The sequence below is a fragment of the Trachymyrmex cornetzi genome, unplaced genomic scaffold (assembly GCF_001594075.2).
Source record: "Trachymyrmex cornetzi isolate Tcor2-1 unplaced genomic scaffold, Tcor1.1 scaffold1187, whole genome shotgun sequence".
In the NCBI taxonomy this organism is placed as follows: domain Eukaryota; kingdom Metazoa; phylum Arthropoda; class Insecta; order Hymenoptera; family Formicidae; genus Trachymyrmex; species Trachymyrmex cornetzi.
Genome location: NW_017295748.1, coordinates 315,870 through 341,927, shown reverse-complemented (window position 1 = coordinate 341,927; position 26,058 = coordinate 315,870). Strand labels below are relative to the sequence as shown.

Below are 26,058 nucleotides of genomic sequence, written 5' to 3'. Positions count from 1 at the left end.
ATAAAATTTTATTAAAAGTACATTAAATTTCATAAATTTAATATACACGTTCATTACATTTAAGTAACTACTGTAACTAAATTTTCAGTTAAATTATTCATTACTTTTAATTTCGTTCATAACCACAAGCTTCATTTACATGTAAAGGAAGCTCGTGGTTACATTTCTAACAGTGTTCGTTATCGTTACAATTACCAAAGAAAAAAAGTAACGCAGTTACCAGTAAAGTTACCAAAAAAGTAACTTGTAACTGTAACTTCGTTACAAGTAACGAGTTATTTCCATTCTCTGGAAAAAATTATCTTATTTCTTAGTGTTCTCAAAATGAAAAACTAAACGAAGAAGGTCAATAAAAACAAAGAAATTCTCTTCAAAATTAATTGGAATTAGAACAATGGGGAATTTTAATTTTAGGGTGCTAACGCTTCGCACACGTTAATTTAACATTCTTAATTTCAAAAGCAACCACTTGGTCCCGCTGTCTTTCCGTTCTCCATCATACTAACGGATCTTATAATCGTCCGTACAGCGGGTGTAATCACACTCGAATGACCGAGGCAAGAGAAGAGAGGAAGAGAGGTCACACGTACGCGCGCGAATATATACCTATTCGCCTACAACCTCTGTTAGGAGGAAGGCAGGTATCGAAGGAGGGAGCTCAAAATCGAAAGTGCAGCTAGCTCACGGCTTTCGTGCTGCGCGACGTTTAGTCTGTCGCGGAGGCCCGATCTAATGTAAATCGGTAATCTTTTCCCCGCTCTCTCTAAAGCTTTTACTTCGCGATTTCACCTCGGCTCTCCCAGATCTTGTCGCGACAGAAACGAATACTAAATCTCTCCGCAACGAAATTCTCGTGAATGGTATTTTCGTTTTTCTTCTTTCTTCTTTGAGAATATCGAGACTAGTTATTATCTTATAATATAAGAGAGACTTACTTCTAATATTAAAAAAGAAGGAAGAAATTGAGAAATACTTTACAGTTCGCCATCATTGCGGAAGTATTTTGTATAAACATCGATAACCGAGCGAATGTGCGTGAGAAAGAAAAAAGTGTGACACTCGATTGGAAAAATTTTTACATAAATTTGTAAGAGATATAAAGAGACGATTCAATATATCTAATATATACTGAAAACTCACTAAGAATTCATTCAATAAATCAATTGTTTCATAGCAAAAGCAACCAAAACGATTATATACTGATTTTATGATAGAGGCCTCTCTATCTATAGTTCCCTTGTCATTATTATCTTTTTAATCATACTATATATAAAATTTATCATTGCATTAGAATAGTTGAAATTGAATCTGAAAGTGGTAATTTTCTATTCGATCGGTTTTATGGTCCCATAAGAATAATTCACAAGGATTTCTAACGAACTATAAAGTTCCTTTTCAAAGGAAAAACAAAATAAAATGACCAAGGAGAAACAAACATAAGTTGGAAAATGTCAAATTTATAGAAGAACAATGGCATGCATGCAAGAGCATTCAATTTACTACATGTTTAACTACATGTTACTTGCATAACAGGAAAAATTTATACAGTTATTAAATCTACGTTATCTGATAAATAAGGAATAAACAAGAAACCGTTATACATAATTCGGATTTCATGATGATTCGAATGCGATAATTCTTTGAACTTGAATCCCACGTGACGCTTCAATTTGACGAAAAAGTCGCTCTATGAAGAAGAAGCGTTTCCATTTTAAAATTAACACAAAGCTGATCAAAATTTATCCTAGTAGAAAAACGGCGGAAGGATTGTTGATCGCTTCTGACTACATCCTCGATCAGGTGAGCACAACAGGAATAATTTTGAGTACAAGGATCTTCTTGACACACTTGAATTGAAATTGATCGAGAGAAATTCGTTCCTCTGAGATCGTATACTTAATGCATCAATTCGTTAATTTTTTGCATAAATTTCTGCATTCATTAATTATATACATAAAGTATTACCTACAAACTTTATTTGCGATCTTTTTATAATTTGTAATTAATTTTTCTTCGACAGAACTTTAATTGGATACTATCTTTTTCAAAACTTCATAATTTTTAACTTATAATTAAACCTTTAATTAAAAAGCGCCTTAAAGTAATTTCTACTTGATATCAAATAAAGAATAAAAGTTTATTATATTAATTGTAAGAAGAATTGGCACAAAAATTGTCAATTTTTAATCATTTATAATTAAAAAACTTACAATTTTAATCCTTTGGTGTCACTGTATATCACAGAGAAAAAGATTTCTTTGGATTTAATAAATTTTATTGTATCCAAATAAATTTGTTATTTGGAATGGTCCAAATAAATTAATGTTTAAATCAATAATTGCGATTGTTTAAATTAGAAACAATGTGTATCTTTGTCTTAAATACATTATTTGTTTGAACAGATAATGTCTATCTTCGGTATTCGCGTGATCAAACTGTACGGCACAAACATAATTGTGATATTAGCATGTAGTAAAAACCTCTGCTCGTTTAATCCTGTTGTTAGACGTATAAGCCATTGTTTCCATATTTTCGGCCAAAAAATGATTGTTCTAAGAAAGCAATTGTTTGCATGGAACAACCTCTATCAATATATTTTGCCATTTTCAAATAAATAATTTTTCATTGTTGATATTCATTAATTATTGTAACCAGATAATACAGGGTGGACCATCTGAAGTGATCCAGTCAAATATCTCGAAAACTAGTAGGGATAGAGAAAAATGTTTCGTATGAAAAGTTTAGGGTTACACGGGGGAAGTATGGTACTGACCTTGAAAAATCCTTGGAAGGTCATTTTGAAGGTCATTCAGGGGTCACGATGGTTTTTTTAAATGGAACCCCTAGTTTTTCACCATGGGATGAGAAAGCTGGTTTCAAGCCCTTTACGAAACACTGGTTGTGGTCCACAATCCGCCCACTGGGGTCCGAGTTATGGACCATCAAAGTCATTGATGAACTACTCTTAGCGCTACCCAGGAACAACGACGTGGACGTGGTAGTTCTCTGTTCCCTTCGAGGTGCTTGATTTTTGTGAGTCCCCTTGCCTCTCACATGTGGGGTGCTTGTTTATTGTGAGTCCCCTTGCCTCTCACATGTGGGGTGCTTGATTTTTGCGACTCTTCAACAGTTTTCGAGAGTCGATACTCATTCATAACTCTGATTGAATCAAATGGAATAATCCAAGAGATTTCCAATAGTAAATCGTTCTTGACGGATCATCTCCCAGGCTTGCTCGAGGATCTGGATCTACATACAAGGCAGAGGATGTGGCTCCAACTGGATGGAGCCCCACCCCACTACGCATTGATCGTGAGGCAATACCTCAATCACCATTACCCTGAGAGATGGATCGGACGAGGTGGACCAGTAGCGTGGCCTCCACGCTCACCTGACCTGACATCTCCCGATTTTTTCTTGTGGGGATTCCTGAAAGACGAGGTGTTCGCAGCCCAACCAACAACGAGGGGAGATATGATCGACCGTATCCGCGCTGTTTGTGCGAACATACCCCGATCAGTGCTTTTGGCAACCGTCACAAATTTTCAGCGGAGGCTGGGGTTGTGTATTCAAATGGAGGGGGATAATTTCGAACAATTATTGTAACGGCGTTCAGCACCCCACATGTGAGAGGCAAGGGGACTCACAAAAATCAAGCACCTCGAAGGGAACAGAGAACTACCACGTCCACGTCGTTGTTCCTGGGTAGCGCTAAGAGTAGTTCATCAATGACTTTGATGGTCCATAACTCGGACCCCAGTGGGCGGATTGTGGACCACAACCAGTGTTTCGTAAAGGGCTTGAAACCAGCTTTCTCATCCCATGGTGAAAAACTAGGGGTTCCATTTAAAAAAACCATCGTGACCCCTGAATGACCTTCAAAATGACCTTCCAAGGATTTTTCAAGGTCAGTACCATACTTCCCCCGTGTAACCCTAAACTTTTCATACGAAACATTTTTCTCTACTAGTTTTCGAGATATTTGACTGGATCACTTCAGATGGTCCACCCTGTATATTATTTAATTAAAAGGTGTTACTTTAAATAATAATGTTATTTCTACCAAGCAATAAAAGTTTCTCGAATGAAAAAACAAAATTTTTATTCAAATAAATAATATTTCATACAAGCATATGTTGTTTCAATGAAACAAATTTTTTAGTTAAATAAATAGAAATACTAAATCCAAAGAAACCTTTTTCTCTGTGGTACCATTTTTGTCGTCACGTATCTACCATATGTACAAAAATATTGCATAAAAATAAACAAATTTATAACAATTTTATAAAAATTTTTTTTAATCAAAACAACTAGTGCTTTTCAATTGTAAAATTAAATACTTTTATACATTCAGCAACACAAATTGTGTTCCAATTGCCGTAATCATCGACATAACACATCCCTATTTAGTTCAAGAGCTATTAGTCGGCTATGTAAGCTTCCGGTTTTTTCTAATGACAGTTAAATGTTATTACGTAACAAATCGGAAACAAAGGCTCTGAATGGTCAAGCTGAATCTTTAGTGTTGAAATAATTCTGTATGAATCTATATACTCATATCCAATCCCTCAAACTGCGCGCCGAATTTATTTTCAGTCTTGAAACGCAATTTTAACATAACTAGAATAGTAATATCACAAATTAAATTGACAAGTAATTTAATTATATTGATGCTCATAAGGCATCTTAGAATGATCTTAATATAAATGTTACTAATCTATGAGTGAAGTTGAAAATCGTACTTTTGCTTTTTTTTTTATTCAATACAGACGGAAAAGGCTAAAGTGCTACACAAGTTTTTCGTAAGTTGTTTTTATGGTTGAAATACGGAAAATTACTATAGATAACAAAATGTCAAAGCATGAGCGTAGTATTGAAAAATTAACTTAACTCTATCCGAAACCATGCATAGCGTACATATTTTGTTCCAATTAAGTCATGCACATTGCATAATGTTATACTTTGTGCATTCTGGTATATAATTGTGTTAAAACGTGGACTAATGACCTCGGTGGTCTAATCGCTTAGGACGCTCGTACGGAATACAAGAGATCCGGGTTCAAGTCCGGGCCGAAGTAATATTTTTCGCAATAAATTTATTAACAGTTTCAACATATTAACATCTTTATAATATAATGCTTGATGATAGCATCAAATTATTAAATTGCTTGTCAATTTAATTCGCGATTACTAGAGTAATTTTAATTGCGTTTATAGTCCGGAAAAATAATTCGGCTCGCAGTTTGAAAAATCTACAATGTGGTATATATGCACGTACATATATAGTGTATATTAATAATTCAAGATTGAATTATTTAAAGCAATGAAGATCCAGCTTAGACCGTAATAGGCATTTTTTAGTTTCTAGTTAAAATATGGAGTAATTGAAAAGCATCCATTAGCGCACATGCCATGTTAAGTCAATTTTAAATGACTTGACCAATACGGTACGTGCGTCATCATTGACTATTTTTGCTTATTTGTTACGTTTATTAGATAATGTGTATTTCATGATGGTTAAAAAATTAAATTACTTTTATAAAAAAAAAGACCTAATGTATCAATATTGCAAAAAATATTTTATAATTTCGTTTTTTCTTTATAGCTAAATTATCAAACAGCCTAAACGGAAAGTTTAATAGGTCAAACGGTGACGTAGTACGAAACGTGTTAAGAAATATAACGGTAACAAGCAGATGTAAGTATCTTTATTAATAAAAAATCTATAGCTTAGCGCAAAGCAAAAGAAATCTTGAGTATATATCACACAAGTGGAACCGAAGGATTAATATATTTATTAAAAGAAACTATACTCTAAATTGCATAAAGAATTCATAAATAAAATTTGTCATAACATTTCACATATCACTCTTTTACTAATAGAATCACTTATTTCAATCATGAATAGTTAAGTAAAGTAAATTAATCGCATCCAATTAAGTAAAAGAGCGCAATAAAGTAAATTAATCGTATCCAATTAAAATTCAATTAAAACTAATAATAAATCATTAATCATACGTGACAGTTTTTTATAATCATGTTCTTAACATTAACTTTTTATTTTGAAGATTAGATAAACTTTATATAGAATAAATTTCCATCGATCTTTTTCTGTTCATTTACATTTACCTTTCGCCTATTCCATGCGACATATCTATAACGCTTCCGCTTCTTAAAATCACGCGTATCTTTATGCAAATGTGGATACTGAAGCTGAGGTAAATCGAACGTGAGCTAGAGATGAATGATACAAAAAAATCTCGATATTTCTTATCGCACTATATCGTTAGCAGAAATATTGATACGCCAAAATATCAGCTAGATAATTTACGATGTTGCAAATATCGACATGGATCCGATATTTCTGTTTTTATATGATACGCGCACCGATACGCGTATTGATGCGTAAAATATCGATCTTTCTGCAAAAATAACGGTCGGAGATCGTTTTTGAGGTTATTTCAGCGATCTTTTTGAATAATTGTTTCAATAAGAATTTTTAAAAGATTATGTTATTTTATATTGCAATTAGTACTATATATTATAGATATTATATATAGAGTAGATAGTCCAACAGTGTGAACCAGAAGTACCACTACTGGTACACTATGAACCATTGCGATATTTCGTAAATGCGACATTATCAGATTGTGCTGCTATCATGCAGCGACTCGCATTTGAACCCCTCCTCGGCTCCCCAGTCGACTGACAGATCGCACCAACAACGGCCATGTAATGTCACATTTTAAGAATTTTGGGTTGCAAAGTAAATTTTTTCGTAAATTTTACATATTTTTTTATGTTCTTGTTGTTATACCTATCATTTTTTTCATTGTGCAATAGTTTTATGTGCACATTTGGCTTTATTATTCTGTAAGCAACTTTTTCTGTTACATTATTTTGCCACATTATTTAGGAGATTATCGTGGAAAAGGCTAGGTGGTCTACAATGAATCATTTTGACGTAGTGAACAATGAACCATGGTATATTGTAGAGATCACATAATCTTTTTTACGATAACCTTCAAAATTATAATTCATTGTAATAATTATTTAGAATACGGCTCCTCCCCCCACCTAAAATTTCAATAAAAGTATATTCATTTGACGCGTTTTCACTCGAAACGGAAGAAAAACGCGGTAGTCGGCCTAGCTTGTGAATCCTCATCACCTTATAATTATCTATTTTATAAATAAACGTTTTAAAATAGAGCAAAACTAAAATAATCCCAACAATTCGCAGTATAAAACATGTAGTTCATTATTAAAAATAGCATGGTTCATTGTGTAACACTTCTTGTATACAATGAACCATTTCCCGTTTTTTAAAATAGTCGAAATTGTAACTAAACTTCAGGGATAACTTAAAAGTTATTATTTACGGTATGTAGTCAATTAAATTCATAAACTGTATGCAAAAATTCAGATCTTCAATTCAATAATTGAGAGAAATACGAGCCTCTGAAATTTACATGGTTTATTGTTGGACTACTTACCCTATATATATCCCATACACTTTATTCGAGAGACATCCTGGAAATGTTTTTAGGCTATATAAGCGTTCGCTGTACCTATGTCTTTAGGACATTCCTTGGAGGTCTGTACTATATGGGATAGTCTTAATTGGAATACATACGTATACATATATGTTATATGTATAAGCTTCCATTTTACTTTTTATTTCAAATATATACATATAGTATAATATATACACATATATACATAATGTATACCCTTATACGTTTTATTTTTATTTCTTTTATGTTAATTTTTATTTATTTATATAATTTTAATCTTTCATTATATATTTATTCTTACAATACATATAACAAGTATGATAAATAATGAAAATTTCAATCTGATCTCAATCCGTTACTAAACTAATACGAATTTAATGGATCGTATCGGAAGTTTAATATTCCTGTTCAAATGTCAATACATATCAATATCGAAAGATAAAATATCGGTACAAAATATCAAGAAAAAAAAGTTTAAAAATATCGGCGCTGTATTGCTCATCCCTAACGTGAGTTTATTCTCCAAACTCGGTATGGATATTCGTTCTCGCACACGGAAAAAAAAGATTAGTTGCAGCGGCAAAAATTTGCGTGTGGTAGCTAAATTGCAGTCGTAACGTATTGATACCTAAGTATACCTACTCGGTTCACCATGGAGATCGGCAGCGAGGATAGACTGAATTTTTCGGATACTACAGTTATTATTGAGGAAGACAGAATTATTTTTGATAGATATCATAAGTCGACATTTTCAGAAAGATTCCTTAATTTTTGGTCTCATCATCGTTCTTGTCATAAGAGAGGTGTCATTATTGATGGGGTCGACAGTTTGTTTTACTGTCTCATCTACGTTTTCACCATAGAAACTTGACTGAAATGATTGAGATTTATTTGGGCAACGGATATCCCCTAGATTTTATTTTTTCGATGATTCAAAAAAGGTTGGAGAGAGATTATCATGTTTATAATAATAATGGTATTGATATTAATTTGAACAGAAGAATTAAAGCCACACAAAAATATTTCACGGTACCTTACGTTAGAAGTGTTTCAGAAAGCTTTTTATCTAGCATGGAAACTTGGCTGCAAGTTGTCTTACATAATTCCAAACTCTTTGAGAAATTATATTAGGAGAGGAAAAGATCGTTTAGATTCTTTATCCCACCAAGGAGTAGTGTACAAGATTTCTTGTGAGGACTGTGAGGCTACTTACTGTATGACTAGTTGGCCAGACTAAGAGGAGACTTAAAACAAGATTACAGGAGCACATATCAGACATAAGAAAGAAATCGGGATCTCCTTTATAACGGACCATAGAACTAGTTATAATCATAATTTTGATTGGAGTAACGTTAAAATATTAGACAGTGAACCTTCTTATAATAAACGTTTAATCTCTGAAATAGTTCACATTAAGAAACAAAGACAGGGCTTAGATAGACATAATGACACAGAAGCTTTGCCGGAGTTGTGTGTACCATCCTATCATACAATCTCTTTCCCCTTCCTAATCTTTTCCCCTTCCTTTCTATCCCTTCTACACATCTTTCTTATTTGGCTTTATACTATTTCGTCTTTTGTCGTTGCTGTCTGGTTGATCATACAGAACGGTTTCTAGTCGCAAAATTGCTTCATCTTTATACATATTATTTCCAAATACTGAATTTGCGATTTCTGACACTCCTAAAAAGAATTTTTTATATTTGACTACGGATTACTTTTTAAGATATATTATAATGTTTTGTATTACTTTACTTTATGTTCTGACTGACTTAGTAAATTTTAATTTTTAATTTATGATAATTGATTACGTATTGTATGTTTAAGATATTTTTTTACGATTTTTGCGTATGACTCATGTAGAAATTGTTGATTTATCACACTTTATACCGCATTGATTTTTTATTATTATTATTTTGATTTCATACTGTAGAATCTGGATTGTTTCTTTTATGAGAAGGACGTATTAATGTTACTTGCATGATAGCGTTACCTCAGCGTTCGTGTTACATTTATTTTACATCTTACATTATCGATCTGTGAAGTACATCCGAGTTTTAACGATGGACAGCTACATACATTTGTTGTTGAATATTCAACGAAATTCAATTTTTCGACTTGATTACTTGGATCTACCGTATGACACCTACACACTACATTAAGACCTAAACATCGTAAGGTCTACGTTTTAATTATTCTTTATGCTTTGTAATTATATATTTACTTATTTATATTATTTTATTTTTATCTATTATTTATTTTAAATTCGAACTTTGAAAATGACCCGAAGGTGGTTGGAACGTTAGTAGACATATGTTTTTAGGTTGATTTATTTTTATTTCTGTATTTAAGACCAAGAATATTATATTATATTAAGATTTTGGCTTGTTTGGCTCGTAGCTGTTCTTGATTTATTTTTCTATTTGAAAATTTTTTGAGCCATTCTCTATTACTTATTTTTGAATACCTAAGGTCGTATTTGCGAGGTTGTTGTGAGGCCTAAATATTATCATTGTACATACAAGCATTTTGCTATTATGTCGATCTATTGATCATTGCAGCAAACGTTTTCTGTGTAGCAGACAATTTGGTAGCAAGTACAGTTTCAGCAAACCATATTTAGCTGTGGTAAAGATAGTTTTCTTTTACACTGACATATCCGATAACTATGATAACTAACTTCATGCTGCTAAATAAATTTATCTGTAACAGACATGCATACTTTGCTATCACGTCCTTATATTAGCTACAGCAGTCAATTATTGGTATGTATTATATTAGCAAATTTCATAGCTATATAGTAGCTAATGCAATTTCAGCTAATCAGAATAATTAGCTGTAGTCAGCAACATTTTTTCTCCGTGCAATTCTTTGCAAAAGTAAATCCGCTTGCAACAATTTGTAAATCATAAATAGGTAGAGAACGCCAATAATCGGTCAAAATTGGATGTTATATGAATACAACATATATTCTTAATTTAAATTTAATTATTTCAGATGTGATCGTACCGAAACGTTCGGACATTAAACACAATCAATCTGAGACGCTGATAATATAAATATGATAAGGCGCCGAAACATTTGGACATTCCTATATATATATATGAAATGATCCCCTCCTAATTCAATAAAGAACTTATTGCGAAAAATATTACCTCAGCCAGGATATGAACCTCTCGACTTTCCGGGGCGAGTGTCCTAGCCAACTCGACCACTGAGGCTTCTATATCAGAATTAAAATATTTAAGAATTAATTTAGTGAGGATTATTTCATAGGGTAACTCCGGCAAATACGCCGCCCTGGGATTTACGCCGCAGAAGTCAGAAAAAATAGAAGGAGTGGGGGTAATTTTTCCGTAACTATTCTATTACATGCCTTTATGTTATATTAGTATTGTGTTATGATTTCAGTTTCTTACTGTTAATATTAATGACATTATTGTGAGTTGAGAATCGATTTGTCACTGTGTTAAGTAGCGCCATCATAAATTAAAGTCTACATAAAATGATTACTGTAGGACGTGTAAAAGAGATTAGTGGTTATTTCGTGATATATACGTATAGTGGAATAGCAAAGCACGTTGTATAGCAAAATACAAGTGCTTTGCTTTCGTACTCTTTGTTTAATTTATTGTCTTGTATATCCCACCCGTTTGGGATATGCGGCATTTTTAGCGACCGGGATTTATGCCCAAAACATACAAAGTGTGCAGATTGAATTCAGTGCACTAAATACAATAAACGCATTACATGAAATATGCACCTCATGTCATAACACTTTTAATACATCTGGGAAGATTGTGTAATTATTATTTATTATTTCATATACTTATTTACCATTCTTATTTCTTAATAAAACTTTATGAACACATTTTATAAGTTATTATGTCATTTTACGTGCATTATTTATATGCATTATTTATAAATTTTTCATGAGCCATACATACCCCCCCTCCCCCTATGAGTAGCCATATATCCCACCCCTATGGGATATACGGCAAAAATGCAAGGTTTTCAAAAAGTTATTTTTTAAGTGCATAGGTTGCAAAACGATCATGACTTTGATTGGCAAAACGTAGAGATATTGGATGTAGAAAATTATTATAATAAAAGGTTAATATCAGAGATGATGCATATTAATCGACAAACCAATGGGCTGAATCTACAAAATGATACCATTGGTTTAAATCATGCGTATATTGAAACTCTCAATAAACTTTAAGGCTTATTCGTAATACAATATATGTCATAAACTTGTTTGTCTTCAAATTGACCGCTATGTTATTTGTTTAGCAATCATTATTTAACCGACTGTTGAAATGACAAGACACATATTGTTCTTGCAGTTATATTTTTTAAAATTTGACGATAATTTATAACATATTAACTAGTTACAAAATGTTAAATAAGAGAGATTCATTGTTCAGTGTAGAAGCGTCGACTGTGTGAGGTGAGGTGATTATTAATTTTCAAATTATACATACGATAATTTAATCTTTCATATAATTTTAGCTTGAGTTCTCATTGCCACTCAGCTTTCTAACTTTGTGAGTATGTGACTTACCTCACAACAGTAAACGGTTCAATTTTTGAGATGAAAAACGTTGGAGATATCACTTTGTTATACAATACTCCAATCGTTACGCTAGGGTGACAGATTGCTGATGAAGACTCAAACCATGAGTGGAAACGTTCAAAGTTAAGGTTTACATTTTTGGTATTAAGAAAAATTGCGCTAATTGATCTAACCAGCGTCGACTCCTATTGCCTGTATTACATATTTCATGATTTTATTAATTGTTCTAATTAAAGGAGTCTGTAAAAACTTATTAATTTTTTCGTTAATTTGTGATTTATCATTGTTTATTTTTTAATATGAAAAATAAATATTTCGGATTTCTAATATTTTTTTCATAGTAGTAAACAGTACAAAGTTTTTACTGATATAGTTCGTTTACTTTAAACATAATAAATAATTCTTAATAAATTAAGTATTTGATAAGTGCGGCGTATATAACGGACTACCCTATAGGAATGTCCGAATGTTTCGGCGCCTTATCATATTTATATTATTAGCGTCTCAGATCGATTGTGTTTAATGTCCGAACGTTTCGGCACGGTTACAATATCTGAGATAATTAAATTTAAATTAAGAATATATATTGTATTCATAACATCCAACTTTGACCGATTATTGGCATTCTCTACCATATTTATGTACCATAGATCAAACATTCCCATATTTTTTAATGGTGGAAGATTAAGCCGAAAATTGACAGTTTACATAAGTGACCGTCAATGATGGTTTCGTGCTATCTTTACTTTCTCTAAAGACAGAAACAAACGCAACGAATTATAGATCCAATTAAACTTCCTATGAGTTACAAACAGATACCTACTTGGTTTATGTATATATATCGTAGATTTATACATTATCATCATATTATAAACTTAATTTTAATCCCCAGAAGAAATCGATTTTGCAATATAGTGTTTAAAATATTATCGATTTTAAAAACACATAACAAATAACAATTATCCAAACATTTTTATAAGTACTATATAAATACATAGTAGTTTGATGTAAAATAAAAAAATTCGTTTATGCAGTTTCTTTTTTAATAAGCAGTATTTTAAAAAATAACTAAATCTTTTAGGTATATCTGTACCTGTATCTGTACTTAGATAATTTTTAAAAGATATGATATTTCATAGGACCGCGCGCGCGCGCGCGCGCGTGTGTGTGTGTATGTGTGTGAGAATACAATCTATAGAAATCAATGCCTCAAACGGTCTAGCTGGATCTTAAGTGCTTGTATAGTTCTGTGTGAATTTATATACTACGTATGCAGTCCTTTAAAATGCACGCCGAAATGATATTTCGGTCTTGTAACTCTACTAAATTTTTAAAAGATGTATTTATATAATATATTAGGTACTTTTCTCACAATGTATTTCGCACCTGTATCTGTACTTAGATATCTTTCAAAAGGTACCTATTACAATACTGCATAATATACAGTGAGTGCAAAAAGTATTCGTACAGAGAAAGTTTTTTAAAAAAACTTTATTTTTAAAAAGTAAATATTATCTAGCGAGGAATAAGTCATCAAATTGATGTCGAGTCGATATAAATACAATGATTTCAACATTAATTTGACGTCGAGTCGACGTTTAATTGACGATCATTTTTTGGATAATTAACAATAAAATAGATTGTATGTTTCTTAAAATTATATATACCAAAAAGATGTGTATTAATTATACAAAATATATCATCTGAAAAATAAGCGAAAATTAAAAATTGTATTGTTTGAATGCTTAAAAAATATTCGTACAGACGAGAAATTTAATTTCTAAAATCAAAGATACGTGTGAAGCTCGTTTGTTTATGTTAGAACAGAATGTATTTATTGTGTAAAATTGCTAATTAATGTTTATTTTCTACAAAAAAGACTTTTTTTATAACAAATTTTCTTGTACGAATACTTTTTGCTATTACTGTACGTATATTAGTCCAAGCAAATTTCAATCAATCGTATGATGGAATAAATAGTGGAGAATCGTAATTATCTTCGCGATCGCGCAAGAATCTGATTGTACATTATTTTACTTTGAAAGAAGGCCATCCTCATCATATCGCTTACATCGTCCTTCGATATGCAAGAGAGTTGGCATTCGTGAAGACGAGAAAGCTGAACAACGAGCGGGTCCGATCAAAATGGCAGTTTCCGAACACATGGAGAACGGGAAAAGGTTTGTTCTTTTTTTCGTATTTAATTTTACATTTTCACTGATTTGCGGGATATCCCGGATAAAAATTATCTTTCTTTTAATTCCGATACAACATTACAAGTTCTTTTTCGAATGGAAAGAACGTTATTACGTAAACAATCATTCTTCTGATTATAATTTTAAAATAAATATAAAGTAACTTAGATCTTTATTTACAAGTGAGTATCATCTGTAAGTATCTAAAATGTAAATTTAAAAAATATTAATTTTCTAAAATTTACAGCAAAATTATTCGTAAAAGATACACACGTGAAATAAGGAATTTTATCATTACTTTTGTAAATAAACGAAAAGATTTTTATAAATAAAAAATTGCACATGCAATTATTGGCCTTGACTTATGGAACTTTGTTCAATAGTGAATAATTGAAGGAATGTAGCACTTAATAAGTGTCTTTTCCGTATTAAGACTTTAATTATGTAAAACGTTGTGTAGGTAAGATACATAATAGTAACCACAAGATTTTTTTTCGGTAAAATATTATTACTTCTTTTATTAAAAAAAAAATTGTAATTTATGTAATTTAATTGCGAATAACTCTCTTTTTTAACCTTAATTGATATTCGCTCCGAAATTTCCTTAATTAGTATTCGCAAATCTAGTCAATTCAGTGTACTATGATCGGCCGACAGATTTTATTCATATTGCATTTGCATTACAGTTTTGATGCAAATATTCAAGATATATAGAAGGAACTCAGCGCTAATAATATGCAAATGAAAACAAACCGAGAGCCTGAAAATCCATTACTTAAAATGTAGTTCACCGACTTTCACGGTGACTTCACGCCAAGCTGCACATATGACTTCCTGATCGTGAACATACTTATGCGTAAACTTATCAACCTTGAAGTGGCCGGATCTAAAGAATTAAAAGTAAAATCCAAGGTATCACCGCCACATCTAAATTGCTTTTCAGGGGAACCCCTCCTAAGAGGTTTTCCCTTGTAGCAAGGAAAACGACGTGTCAATGACATAATTTCGCGAGTTTCCGTAAGATCAATATATTCAACCGCAGTTTTGTCGTATCTTATCAAATCTTAAGTTCTTTATCAAATTAAATAACAACGAAACTAATAATATGATATAAATAAGCTTCTACTATCTTACTCTTGTTTCACGTAAAAATAGGTTATCAAAATATCAAAATTTTATATGTTGAAATAAATCTATGTATAATCTACGTATATTAATTCATTCTTACGTGATCATAACATAATCATTAACTATGAATACAGTTGTTATTATTCACTCTTTACTATCTCGTCATCTAATTACTAGCTTTCATTCTAAAAATAAGATTATTTTATCAGTCAAATATAAATGTAACAATAACATTTTTTATTAATTAATCAATAAAAATTAACACATAAGAACCAGTGATTGATTCGTTATTCGATTAAATCGAAGGTTGAATTCATAGCCCTCGATTTTACATATATTTTGAATTTATCGAGTCTTTTCATAATTATTGTCATTTCAATAAAAATTAATTAATAAGAATACAAAAAAAATTTTATGCATAAAATATCAACAAAAATGGCAAAAAAATTAAAAGCGAACAACTATTGAGTATTTCTTAAGCACGATATAATCAGTTTACATCCGCTCACATAAATTAAAATTTATAATGTTTCAAGACTGAGTCCATACTGTACGTTTGTGATAAACTTGTATGTTTTCAGCCTTGACTTTTTACAGAAAAAAAGAAATAATACTTTAAATTTATTTGCGAATATAAGTTCTACAGGCTTAGGTGAAACTGCAGGACATTAAGAAGATTGCAGGATGTAAGATATTATTGAATTGCCAGTTATTTCATCATCCCTAAGAGTCGTGTCTTATTCGTTCCCGCAAAATCTAAATTATTATGTGTCGCGGTTACTTACATAATACATCATATTTCACATTTGGCCTAAGAACAAAGATAACGTAACTAATCGTCGAACATGTGGTCACCGAATTAGTATAATTAGAATACAACTAAATTAAGAGCAAAAAATTGGATTCGATATGGTCGCATATCTTAGCACATAAAAAATTTTTTGTAATCAAGAAAGCTTTATAAAATACTAAAAGTGCCAATGTTTCTTTGTTTTAACTATAAGTTTAATTCTAAGAGTAATATTCATTATAATTCGATCTTATTAATTATATGTATATCTTCAGAAAATTGTATTTCTTGATAATCAATCTTGTTCGATTTATAAAATTTTTCATCAAGAGTATTTTAAAAAATCGTATTATGAAGAAAAAATTATCCTCGAACGGAATCAGTGTTCGGGTCTTAAAAGGTTAAAATTTAAGATCTTGAAATAAGAACGGATTATTAGTACAATCTTAAATATCACGGTTTTAAATATCATTGGTTCTTATATTTAAGACCGTCTTAAGTACAATCTTAAGATGTTATAAACCAGTCAATGTCATAAACTAGTACAGATAATCCGTTCTTATTTCAAGATCTTCTTAGAGTAAAATTTTGTCTTCATAATACGATCTTTAAAAATTTTTCTGATGAAGAATTCTGTAAATTGAACAAGATTGATTATTAGGAAATACGATTTTCTGAAGATATACATATAATTAATAAGATCGGATTATGAATACCGGTCTAAGAAAATAAATAAAATCTAAGTTTCCGGATTTCATCCGCCGACTTTTCATTGTTAACTTTTAATTGCGATGATCAACAAGTAGAAACACAATTTGTTTATTTTATAAATACAAAATTAGATAATAAATATGCAAATGGGAAATCCGGGATAAAGATGCAAATTGAAATATAAATCACGTCTTATTGAAAGATAAGATCAAAAGATACGATCACGTGTCTTATACTACATGTACGTGCGGCAGCCACAAGACAGATTATGTGTCTATATACGAATCCCTTAGTTAAGTCAAGATATGATTATCAAATCTCAATAGTTATTGCAAAGGAAAAGTGTTTTTAGGCTTGCTTTCTATGCAGCACGAACAGAGATATTAAAACGCAAAGTCTATATAAGAAAAGTTTATATAAGAAAGTTTATATAAGAAAAAAAATGTTCTGATTAAATCAATAAAAGAGCCCAACATAAATAGCATTTTGATGAAACTGAACAGAATTCATGATTCTTATATTTCTCAGAAATTCTATTTGTCTTCACTAAAGTGTCATTTTTGTTGGACTCTTTTGGTTTAATGACAACACTTTTTTTAGTGTATAAATATATACTTAAGAAAGAATTTAATATTTTTTTTAAGTAAATTTAATCAGACGGTGTACCGTCAATTGAAAGTTGTTAATTACAAATCTCGAGACTAATTACCTTAACGCCTATTAAGTGACAGCAGACTATAATCTGCTGTTCGCAAATGGGTCACTGCCCGAAAATCTCATTGTATTAATACCGCCTTCGCGAGATTAATTAACATTTTGCGCGTCAATCTGAGCTCCCTGCGAGACGAACCTGGCTTTGCATTCAATCAGATGACGGCGAGAAATCTCATTAATAATCGCTTTAGCAATATCACTATGAGTCTTCGAACCAACGGTGACATTAATGACTCGTATCATGAAAAACCTTGACCCAACGCGATCAGATCCCGGAAAACCGCACTTTTGCAGACTTGGCATGATTACTATGCGACACGAAACGACACGTAATGCGTAATGACAGTACTAATCGACGAAGATAATATCAGCACTTAACTATGATATTCACAGTATTTCTTCGCTTTTGACAATTAGTTGACATGCGATAAGTTGCAATACAACTCGAAATAGGAATTCAAGCAAAATAAAAAGTCATCATGATATCAAAATGTTTCCAAAATAACTATTAAAAGATATAAAAGAAATGAATATTAAAAACCATTTTTTGATCAATCACATTCGCATTTTGATGTTACCGTGACTTATGCCCGTATTCATAGTCAGGCTTTATATTTAAGGCTTCCTTAAATTTATCTTCAGATACTATACGAATTATTTCATTGGCTATTGAGCATCTAAAGATAAATTTAAGGAAGCCTTAAGTACAAGGTCTGACTATGAATACGAGCATTATTCTACTTGAGAAACATCATGAAACGATGTTATCTATGAGGAGAAAAATGACTCAGAGCAAAATATTCTGCGCATATTTCTTACGTACGTATTTTATGAATATTCATGCAAATCTCATTCACGAATCGTTTAAATCTCGCTGACGAAGATTTTCTGATGAAAAAAAGAGATGTGGCCTGTTACATGTAATATAGCAGAATTTTTATAGATATAATAGAGTCGACCAAAGTAATAAAATGATGCAAACATTCGGAGTGAATTTTCATGTAATTTGTCTAATGCCATAAACGTTTCGACATAAAAAGAATATAATACGTTTCTATTCTTTAAAAGTAAATATTACGCAACATTCGAATAATAGCTGAGCATCCGGATAGTGGATTCATTCAAATAATGGAGCTTCGGCTAACAGGCGTTCTATTACATTCTCATATCCTTTGTTACAAAAATAAATTGCAAAACAGTGACCATAGGATAAAGTCATTTACTGAGACTTAAACGATTTGCATCGAGTCTTTAGACAGTCTTTTGAGAAAATCTCATTTTCTCCTTAACAAATTTTAGACTACGAACTAGACAAGGTAATTCTTCTAGAAGTTTTTGCTGCTGAGAAAACGCGAATTCATTAATGAAATTGCTCTATCATTTAAATTTTTCAAAAAATTGAACTTATATCCGTTTCCGCCAATGTAGTTTAACTTTAATTGGTTCTTAAATTTTAAATGGACTTACTTTTTTATCTTTTCTATATCCTTTCAAAACTAAAAAAACATGAAAAATAAGTTGAACTAAAATTAAAATTAATCTACATTAATAAAAAAGTGCTAAAAATAGCATTTCTTAGTTCTTTTGAGCTTAAAAAATTGACATAATAAAACAATTCTACAAACGAATTAGCGTACGCGCGCGTTTATTAAGTAAGAAAAGTCTGTAAAATTCACGTATCGGCTTTATGCAAAAAATCACAATTACAGGTAAATTAAAAGAAAGAACCTTAAATCTATAGGTAATATAACCCTTTAAAGGCAATAATAATCCGCTTATGCAATTTAAATAATTATTTGTGCAATTTGAAGAATTGCACATAGCGACCACCGATTATGAATTTGAGGTCAAAATTATTAAATACAATTTGTTAAACAATGTATAAAAAAATTTTGAATAAAGAGTAACAATACTATTGAATTCTATGAAAATATATATAAATTGCAATATTTTTCCATCATTATGTTTGTTGTAAAAAAATACAAAGAAAAAAATTCAATAAAAAGATTCTATAGAATATAGATGGACATCATGGATTTAAATCTTTTTCTTTTAATTCATCTATAATTGTAACTTTTTATACAAAGCAGCCAACAATAGATGACTTTTATAAATCTTTGGCATAGAAAAAAAAACGAATCCATTCGCAGAACAGTCATATTACGTCACATTTTTTAGCTACTTCGGCTCAAAAATATTAAAAAATATTATTTTCGGCATCCCTAAATCCAATTTTCTCAAAAACGTAACACGGCAAAATAATTTCACTAGTAAATTTGCTTTCAGTGACAAAAGATTCACAAAAATTACCTTCTTATCTAATTTGTGGTACAAAGAAAGTTTAAATTTATCGGACAGTATAATTAATGTCTAAAGCAATTAATGTCTCATAAAAGCGGACTAGCGTTAAAATAGACGCACGTTATTACGAGTGTGCGAAGGACATTCAGTTGGCATATTTCATGTATAATTAAAATCACATCATGTTTGATCAAACTAAATATCGCTAATTGTATAAGTACGGATCAATAATAAGTCTCCGAGAATAAATCCATCGATAAACATAATTGAGACAGCACCCTCAGTCGAGAGTTTCGTAACTTATATTTCGGATCTTTAAATCCTACTTACGTTTCCGTTTTCTAAACAAACAAAAAATTTAAGATCATTAAATTTAAATTTAAGATCATTAGCTTAATGATTTAACGATTAAGATCATTAAAGCATAATGATAAAAATTGTTGAAAATTGCAGGAACAGTTGATGTGAAGACGTAAAAAGTCGTCGAAAAAACGAAAATTCAATCAATTTAACTATTGAAAAAGAATTATGTGAAGGATGTACAAAAGTATATGCGGGAAAGGGCAACGGATATATTTATGTGCCTCAGCAGGTGGAAAACGGGATTGCAATATATGATTGGTGATGTTACATCATCGCTAAGATCGTTTCATTCAGAATGAGAGAACGGCACGTACTTATAGTGAGCGACACACTTTGTCTAAAGCCAACGTACGCATCGGTTTCGCGAACCTACAAACTTAAATCTGTAAAACATTTAAAAAAAAAAACGAGGGAAGTGTAAAACGCGGGAATACAAGAGAATGTAAAAAAATATAGCCATATTCGACTAACGCGACCTCGCATAAATAACTCGTTCATACTAATCGTTGCATTGTTCGCCGGTGTTTCGCGTAACGCTCGTTGCAACGGTTTTGAACCGGCACGATTCAACACAAAAGGTGCCTCAAACGTCATTGCTTATGTAATTGCGCGCCTTCTTGCACGTTTGCGCAATATACGTACAATATGTGGATCATCGTAAACCGGTTCTTTCTCTCTTTCTCTTCTCGCGGATATTCTTGCGGGATTATTTCAAAGCCTTATAGCTCCTGCACACAAAACGCGGTAACGCTTGCATCGCAAAAATTAGCGCAAGAGCCAATTAATTTATTGCTTTTCCATAAAGGTAAAAGAATGATTGGCTACTGCGCTAATTTCCGCTGCGCGATAAGCGTTATCGGGTCCTGTCTATGAGAGCCATTAAAATTAAAATTAAAATGAACAAATTTCTTTGTATTTTTTTCTATGTATAGTTTCAGAAATATTTTGTGTTGTTATTCCAATTTGTCGAATAACAGTCTTTTTTTAATTTATTTTATATACATATTTCAGATTTTATCTGCTATTTTTAAAGTAAAATAATAAGTAGAAAGAAAGAAATCCTCCTCAGACAGCAAACAATATTTATAAAATATTTACAAAATATTTAGAAATATTTATAAGATTTATTTTAAATATTTTGTAAATATTTTTGTGGTTTTAGATTGCACAGATCGTAAATATTTATTATAAATATTATGAAATACTTATTAGAATAGTTTTAGTAAATGCTATAAATAATACTTAATGAGACGTTATAATCCAAATAAAAAATACTTATTAGAAATATTTATTTATATTTATCATAAATATTGCATAAAATATTTAGTTTATATTTTAATAATATTTCGAATAAAGCTTTATATAAAATATCTATATAATATTTCAAAAATGAATATTAATAAATAGTTATCATAAATATTTTGTGCTGTCTGGCTCACATAATTTCTTCTAGCAAGAGAACTATTGATGAGTTGTTCATTTCTAATTTATTTACGAAATTCTTCATCAACTTCACTAATTAGAATGAAAAAAATTACTTATAAGTAAATAATAAACATTAACAGAAAAAAATATTGCATACAAAAAATACTGTTTATGAGAAACAAAATAGATTAAAATAAGAGTGTAGCATAAAATTACGCTTGCGGATTGTTTTATCTTTGATTAATGACAAGTCGTAAGTCCAAAACTGATTTACTAAAGAACTAGAGATATTTTTAAATGTTAAAAATTCGTGCACAGAGAAATATCTCTTAAAATTATTCAAATTTTTGTTTTAATATACTCTAGAAAATAACCCAGACAACACACAATAGAGGAAAGCCCCCTACTATGAGATAGGCGCCTAATATGAGATAGTGGCGTTTCTGCTAAACTAATAAACGCTATTTATTGGTTCCACCATAAATTTATTGCTCTTGGATTGAAAACTATTTAATAGAAAATTCATTATTAGATCATGTCAGTAGTCATTGTGAAAAAAGATTTTAGAATTTGGATGTCTTCAAGTTTCATTGAGATGAGCCTTTAAACCTTATTTATTATTTAATAAATAAATATTTGTCAATAAATTCTTCATGTAGTGATAGAGTAAGGTCGTACTAATAGAAAAATATGGGATATGTTGAATTGTTTAGTTACAGAAGTTAGATTTGATGATCGTAAAACCATAAGGCGTGGAAATCGTAATATGAGATACTCAGGGTATTCCTAATATGAAATAACCCATGTTTCTATCTTATAGTGAAAATCGTTGCTAAAGTATAAATATTATTGTACAATAATAAAAAGGACAACTGGAATAAACGTCGAGTGTCTATTTCTGCGATGCTTGATTTCAACTACCTGAAGACGAGTTCTAGGTATAATCTATCGCATGCTTATTTTTCACGTACGCTGACTGTGTTTGTTTGCATTTTAAAAACATGGAATAAAGTTTTTTAATTGCAATATATAATATATTTTGCGTTTTACTATTGATTTCTCGGGGCATCTCATATTAGGAGCACAATTTTTTGACTTTGCGATTTGATCACTTTTTACATTTCTTTAATTTAAAAAAAAATGGGATTTGAATTAAATTTTATATAAGGTTATCTTAAAGCTTATTAAATTCCCTTCAAAATGACCTATTATTTTTTAAAATTCTGCCTCTAGAGACTTCTAGGATTTATCCAAAATAAGCTCGGTATCTCATAATAGGGGCCTTTCCTCTATTTATAAAATATTTACAAAATATTTATAAATATTTGTAAAGTTTATTTTAAATATTTTGTAAATATTTTTGTGGTCTTAAATTGCATAGATCATACATATTTATTATAAACATTATAAAACATTTATTGTAAACCTTGTAATAAATGCTAAGGAAATACTTAATAAGACATTATAATTCAAATAAAAAATACTTAACAGAAATATTTATTTATGTTTATAAATATTGCATTAAATATTTAGTCTATCTTTTAATAATATTTTGAATAAAACTTTATATAAAATATGTATAAAATATTTGTATAACATTTCAAAAAATGAATAATAATGAATATTTATCATAATATATGCTGTTTGGGAATGTAACCTATGGTCACTTGGAATGACTGAATCTAACTTCGCCACAGAGATTGTTGCCGAAAGCAAATTGATTACGTCAAGTGAAAGGGTCTTGTAAATCGTTGATTATGCTTCAACAAGATGGAAAAATTGTATTTTATTAAACTCGTGTATATATATACTCAGTGCACAAATAACCTAAGTATCTCTCCATTTCACATTCACTTATTAATGTTCACTTATTAATTAGTGTATTATGTGTGATTATCTTATTTTTATGTCTTTATTAAAAATATATTTTCTAAAATAATTTATGAATATGAATTTTTAAACATATTTTTTGCTAGATTTAATAGATGCCTAAGATAGATATTATATTTTATTAACCATAAAAGTTAAAAAAGGAGCATACAGCCAATACGCCGGTTATTTGTTGCGATGTAATATATTTAAAATGATTTTTACAAAATTAAAATTCATAAACGTTTCGGCCGATATTCGGCCTTCATCAGTATGTTCTAAATCACAATTTTTTAATCGAAAATTATGTAAAATACAATTTCAATTTAAATATTATGAAAGAATAAATCTCAGTCATTTATAATATACGATGGTTATTTATAATATAAAAAGTTGAATATATCGTAAAAAGTTCTTGTAAATTAGTTGATTTTTGTGTGACTGTTAATATTGGTCCGTTATCAATTACAAGACGACACGGGGTCTTGTAATTGATAACAGACCAATATTAACAGTCACACAAAAATCAACTAATTTACAAGAACTTTTTATGATATATATTATATTCAACTTTTTATATTAAATGACCATCGATGGTCATTATATACGATCGTATATTATAAATGACTGAGATTTATTCTCTCATAATATTTAAATTGAAATTGTATTTTACATAATTTCCGACTTAAAAATTGTGATTTAGAACATACTGATGAAGGCCGAATATCGGCCAAAACGTTTATGAATTTTAATTTTGTAAAGATCATTTTAAATATATTATATCTCAACAAATAACCAGCTTATTGGCCATATGCTCCTTTTTTAACTTTTGTTTATAAGTATTAAACCATTATTTACTTCTATGTTGTTATTAATCATGTTTAATGAGTTAATTTTATGTATATTTTTGCTCCGTCCATTTAATTACAAACGTGCGTTTAATTATCCCGTACAAAAAATTATTCGACACAACTGTCGGACTCCTTTCACCTTGTCTCTACCATTTAAGATCTTTTATTCGACTGATTGAGAGTTCAATGTAGACTTTAAAGATGTGTCGAGCATGTTAAATTCCAAGGCCTAAAGCGTCAAATAGTTACTAAAGTTCTTGAGAATGTTATTTTTAGACGAAGAATTGCCTATTTTTATCAAAAATAAGCTAAATCAAATATTGCATTAATCAATTTAATGCATTTTAATAAATAATATTATGGAATTAATATTTGCAAAGTTAAATTAAACTTTTATGAATCAGCATGGTCGCTACGCTTTCTTGCAGTTATTAATGTTACAAAAAAATAATTTTATTATTATGATATGATCTTAATTTCACGGTCATAATTATTTCGAACATAGTACAATTCTGAATAAAATTAAATCTAAATTAAATTTTCGAGGTTTAAGTTCGATTTTTCTTGTTTTGAGATTTCCAATTGTACCCTCTACACAATGAAATCAAGGTTATCGAGTTTGAACCTCCGAATTAGAATTCAAATTTTATTTCGCTCAAAATTACACATTTAAAAAAGAATTGTAATATTTTATCTTAATAAAGGTATTTCAAATATAATAAAAATTGAAAGTAACAATTATTAATAATTCAATACGTATATATATAGAAAAAAAAGATTTTAATTAATTATTCTATTCTAATTAACAGTCTATATAGTTGTTATAAACAATTATCGACGTTTCGCCTGTATTTTTTCAGACATCTTCAAGATAAAAATATATTAATTAAAAATTTTAATTAACCCGGTAAAAAATTTTTCATATACGAATATGTATAAATATGTATAAATATACATAAATATTCATAAATATATATCATGTATGAAATATATCCATACATGTTCATACATTCCTTTTTCTTTTGTAAAATTACTTTTTAATGTAATAGAAATAATAATAGTGAAAACATAAAAATAATTAATGGAATAATTTTCGCATTGTTTCCCTTATAAAAATTTTTCACCGTTTTTAGCCCGTTTTTAGCCCGCGCGTTAATTTGAGTGTTGAAAACGTGCATTTTACTCAATGAGTATGACTCCGTTTTTAGGTCGCAAACAGGAACTTTTCCGTAAAAATGAGTGGTTAAAACGGATTGCACTCATGCAGGACACGCGTATATCTGAGTGGTAAAATATGAGTGAAAAAACTTATACTTATATCTGAGTGGTACATTTGAGTGAAAAAACTTATACGAGTGCAAAATACTCATTTAGCACTCGTCACTCACATTACACGTTTTCATCACTCGAAATTACTCGTCGTAAGGCATAACCAATAGCACGAGAAAATCAGCTCCTGTCGAGATTCGAACCAAGGCTGCCACTTTTCCACTGAGCCACACAACTCCCATGTCGATATTCTCTTACTATATGTACCTCTTATATGCAGGGAATGGAAGTAACTCGTTACTTGTAACGAAGTTACAGTTACAAGTTACTTTTTTGGTAACTTTACTAG

At 30.2% G+C, this 26,058-nt stretch overlaps 1 protein-coding gene across 6 annotated transcripts in view; it reads left to right on the top strand.

The window, feature by feature from the left end:
* Window positions 1-684: 684 nt before the first annotated feature.
* The window catches only part of LOC108766468 (facilitated trehalose transporter Tret1), a 43,362-nt gene continuing 17,988 nt past the window's right edge, over window positions 685-26,058 (top strand). Inside the window, exons 1-3 of one of the 6 annotated variants that reach the window (XM_018515804.1) lie at window positions 685-742; window positions 1,402-1,800; window positions 14,139-14,273. In XM_018515804.1, coding sequence (XP_018371306.1) covers window positions 14,239-14,273 — 35 coding nt within the window. In that variant the 5' untranslated portion in view covers window positions 685-742; window positions 1,402-1,800; window positions 14,139-14,238. Of the gene's footprint in view, window positions 743-1,278; window positions 1,801-6,615; window positions 6,767-14,138; window positions 14,274-26,058 lie in introns of those variants that run through there. The other 5 variants (XM_018515811.1, XM_018515795.1, XM_018515786.1 and 2 more) reach the window with 5 other exon arrangements.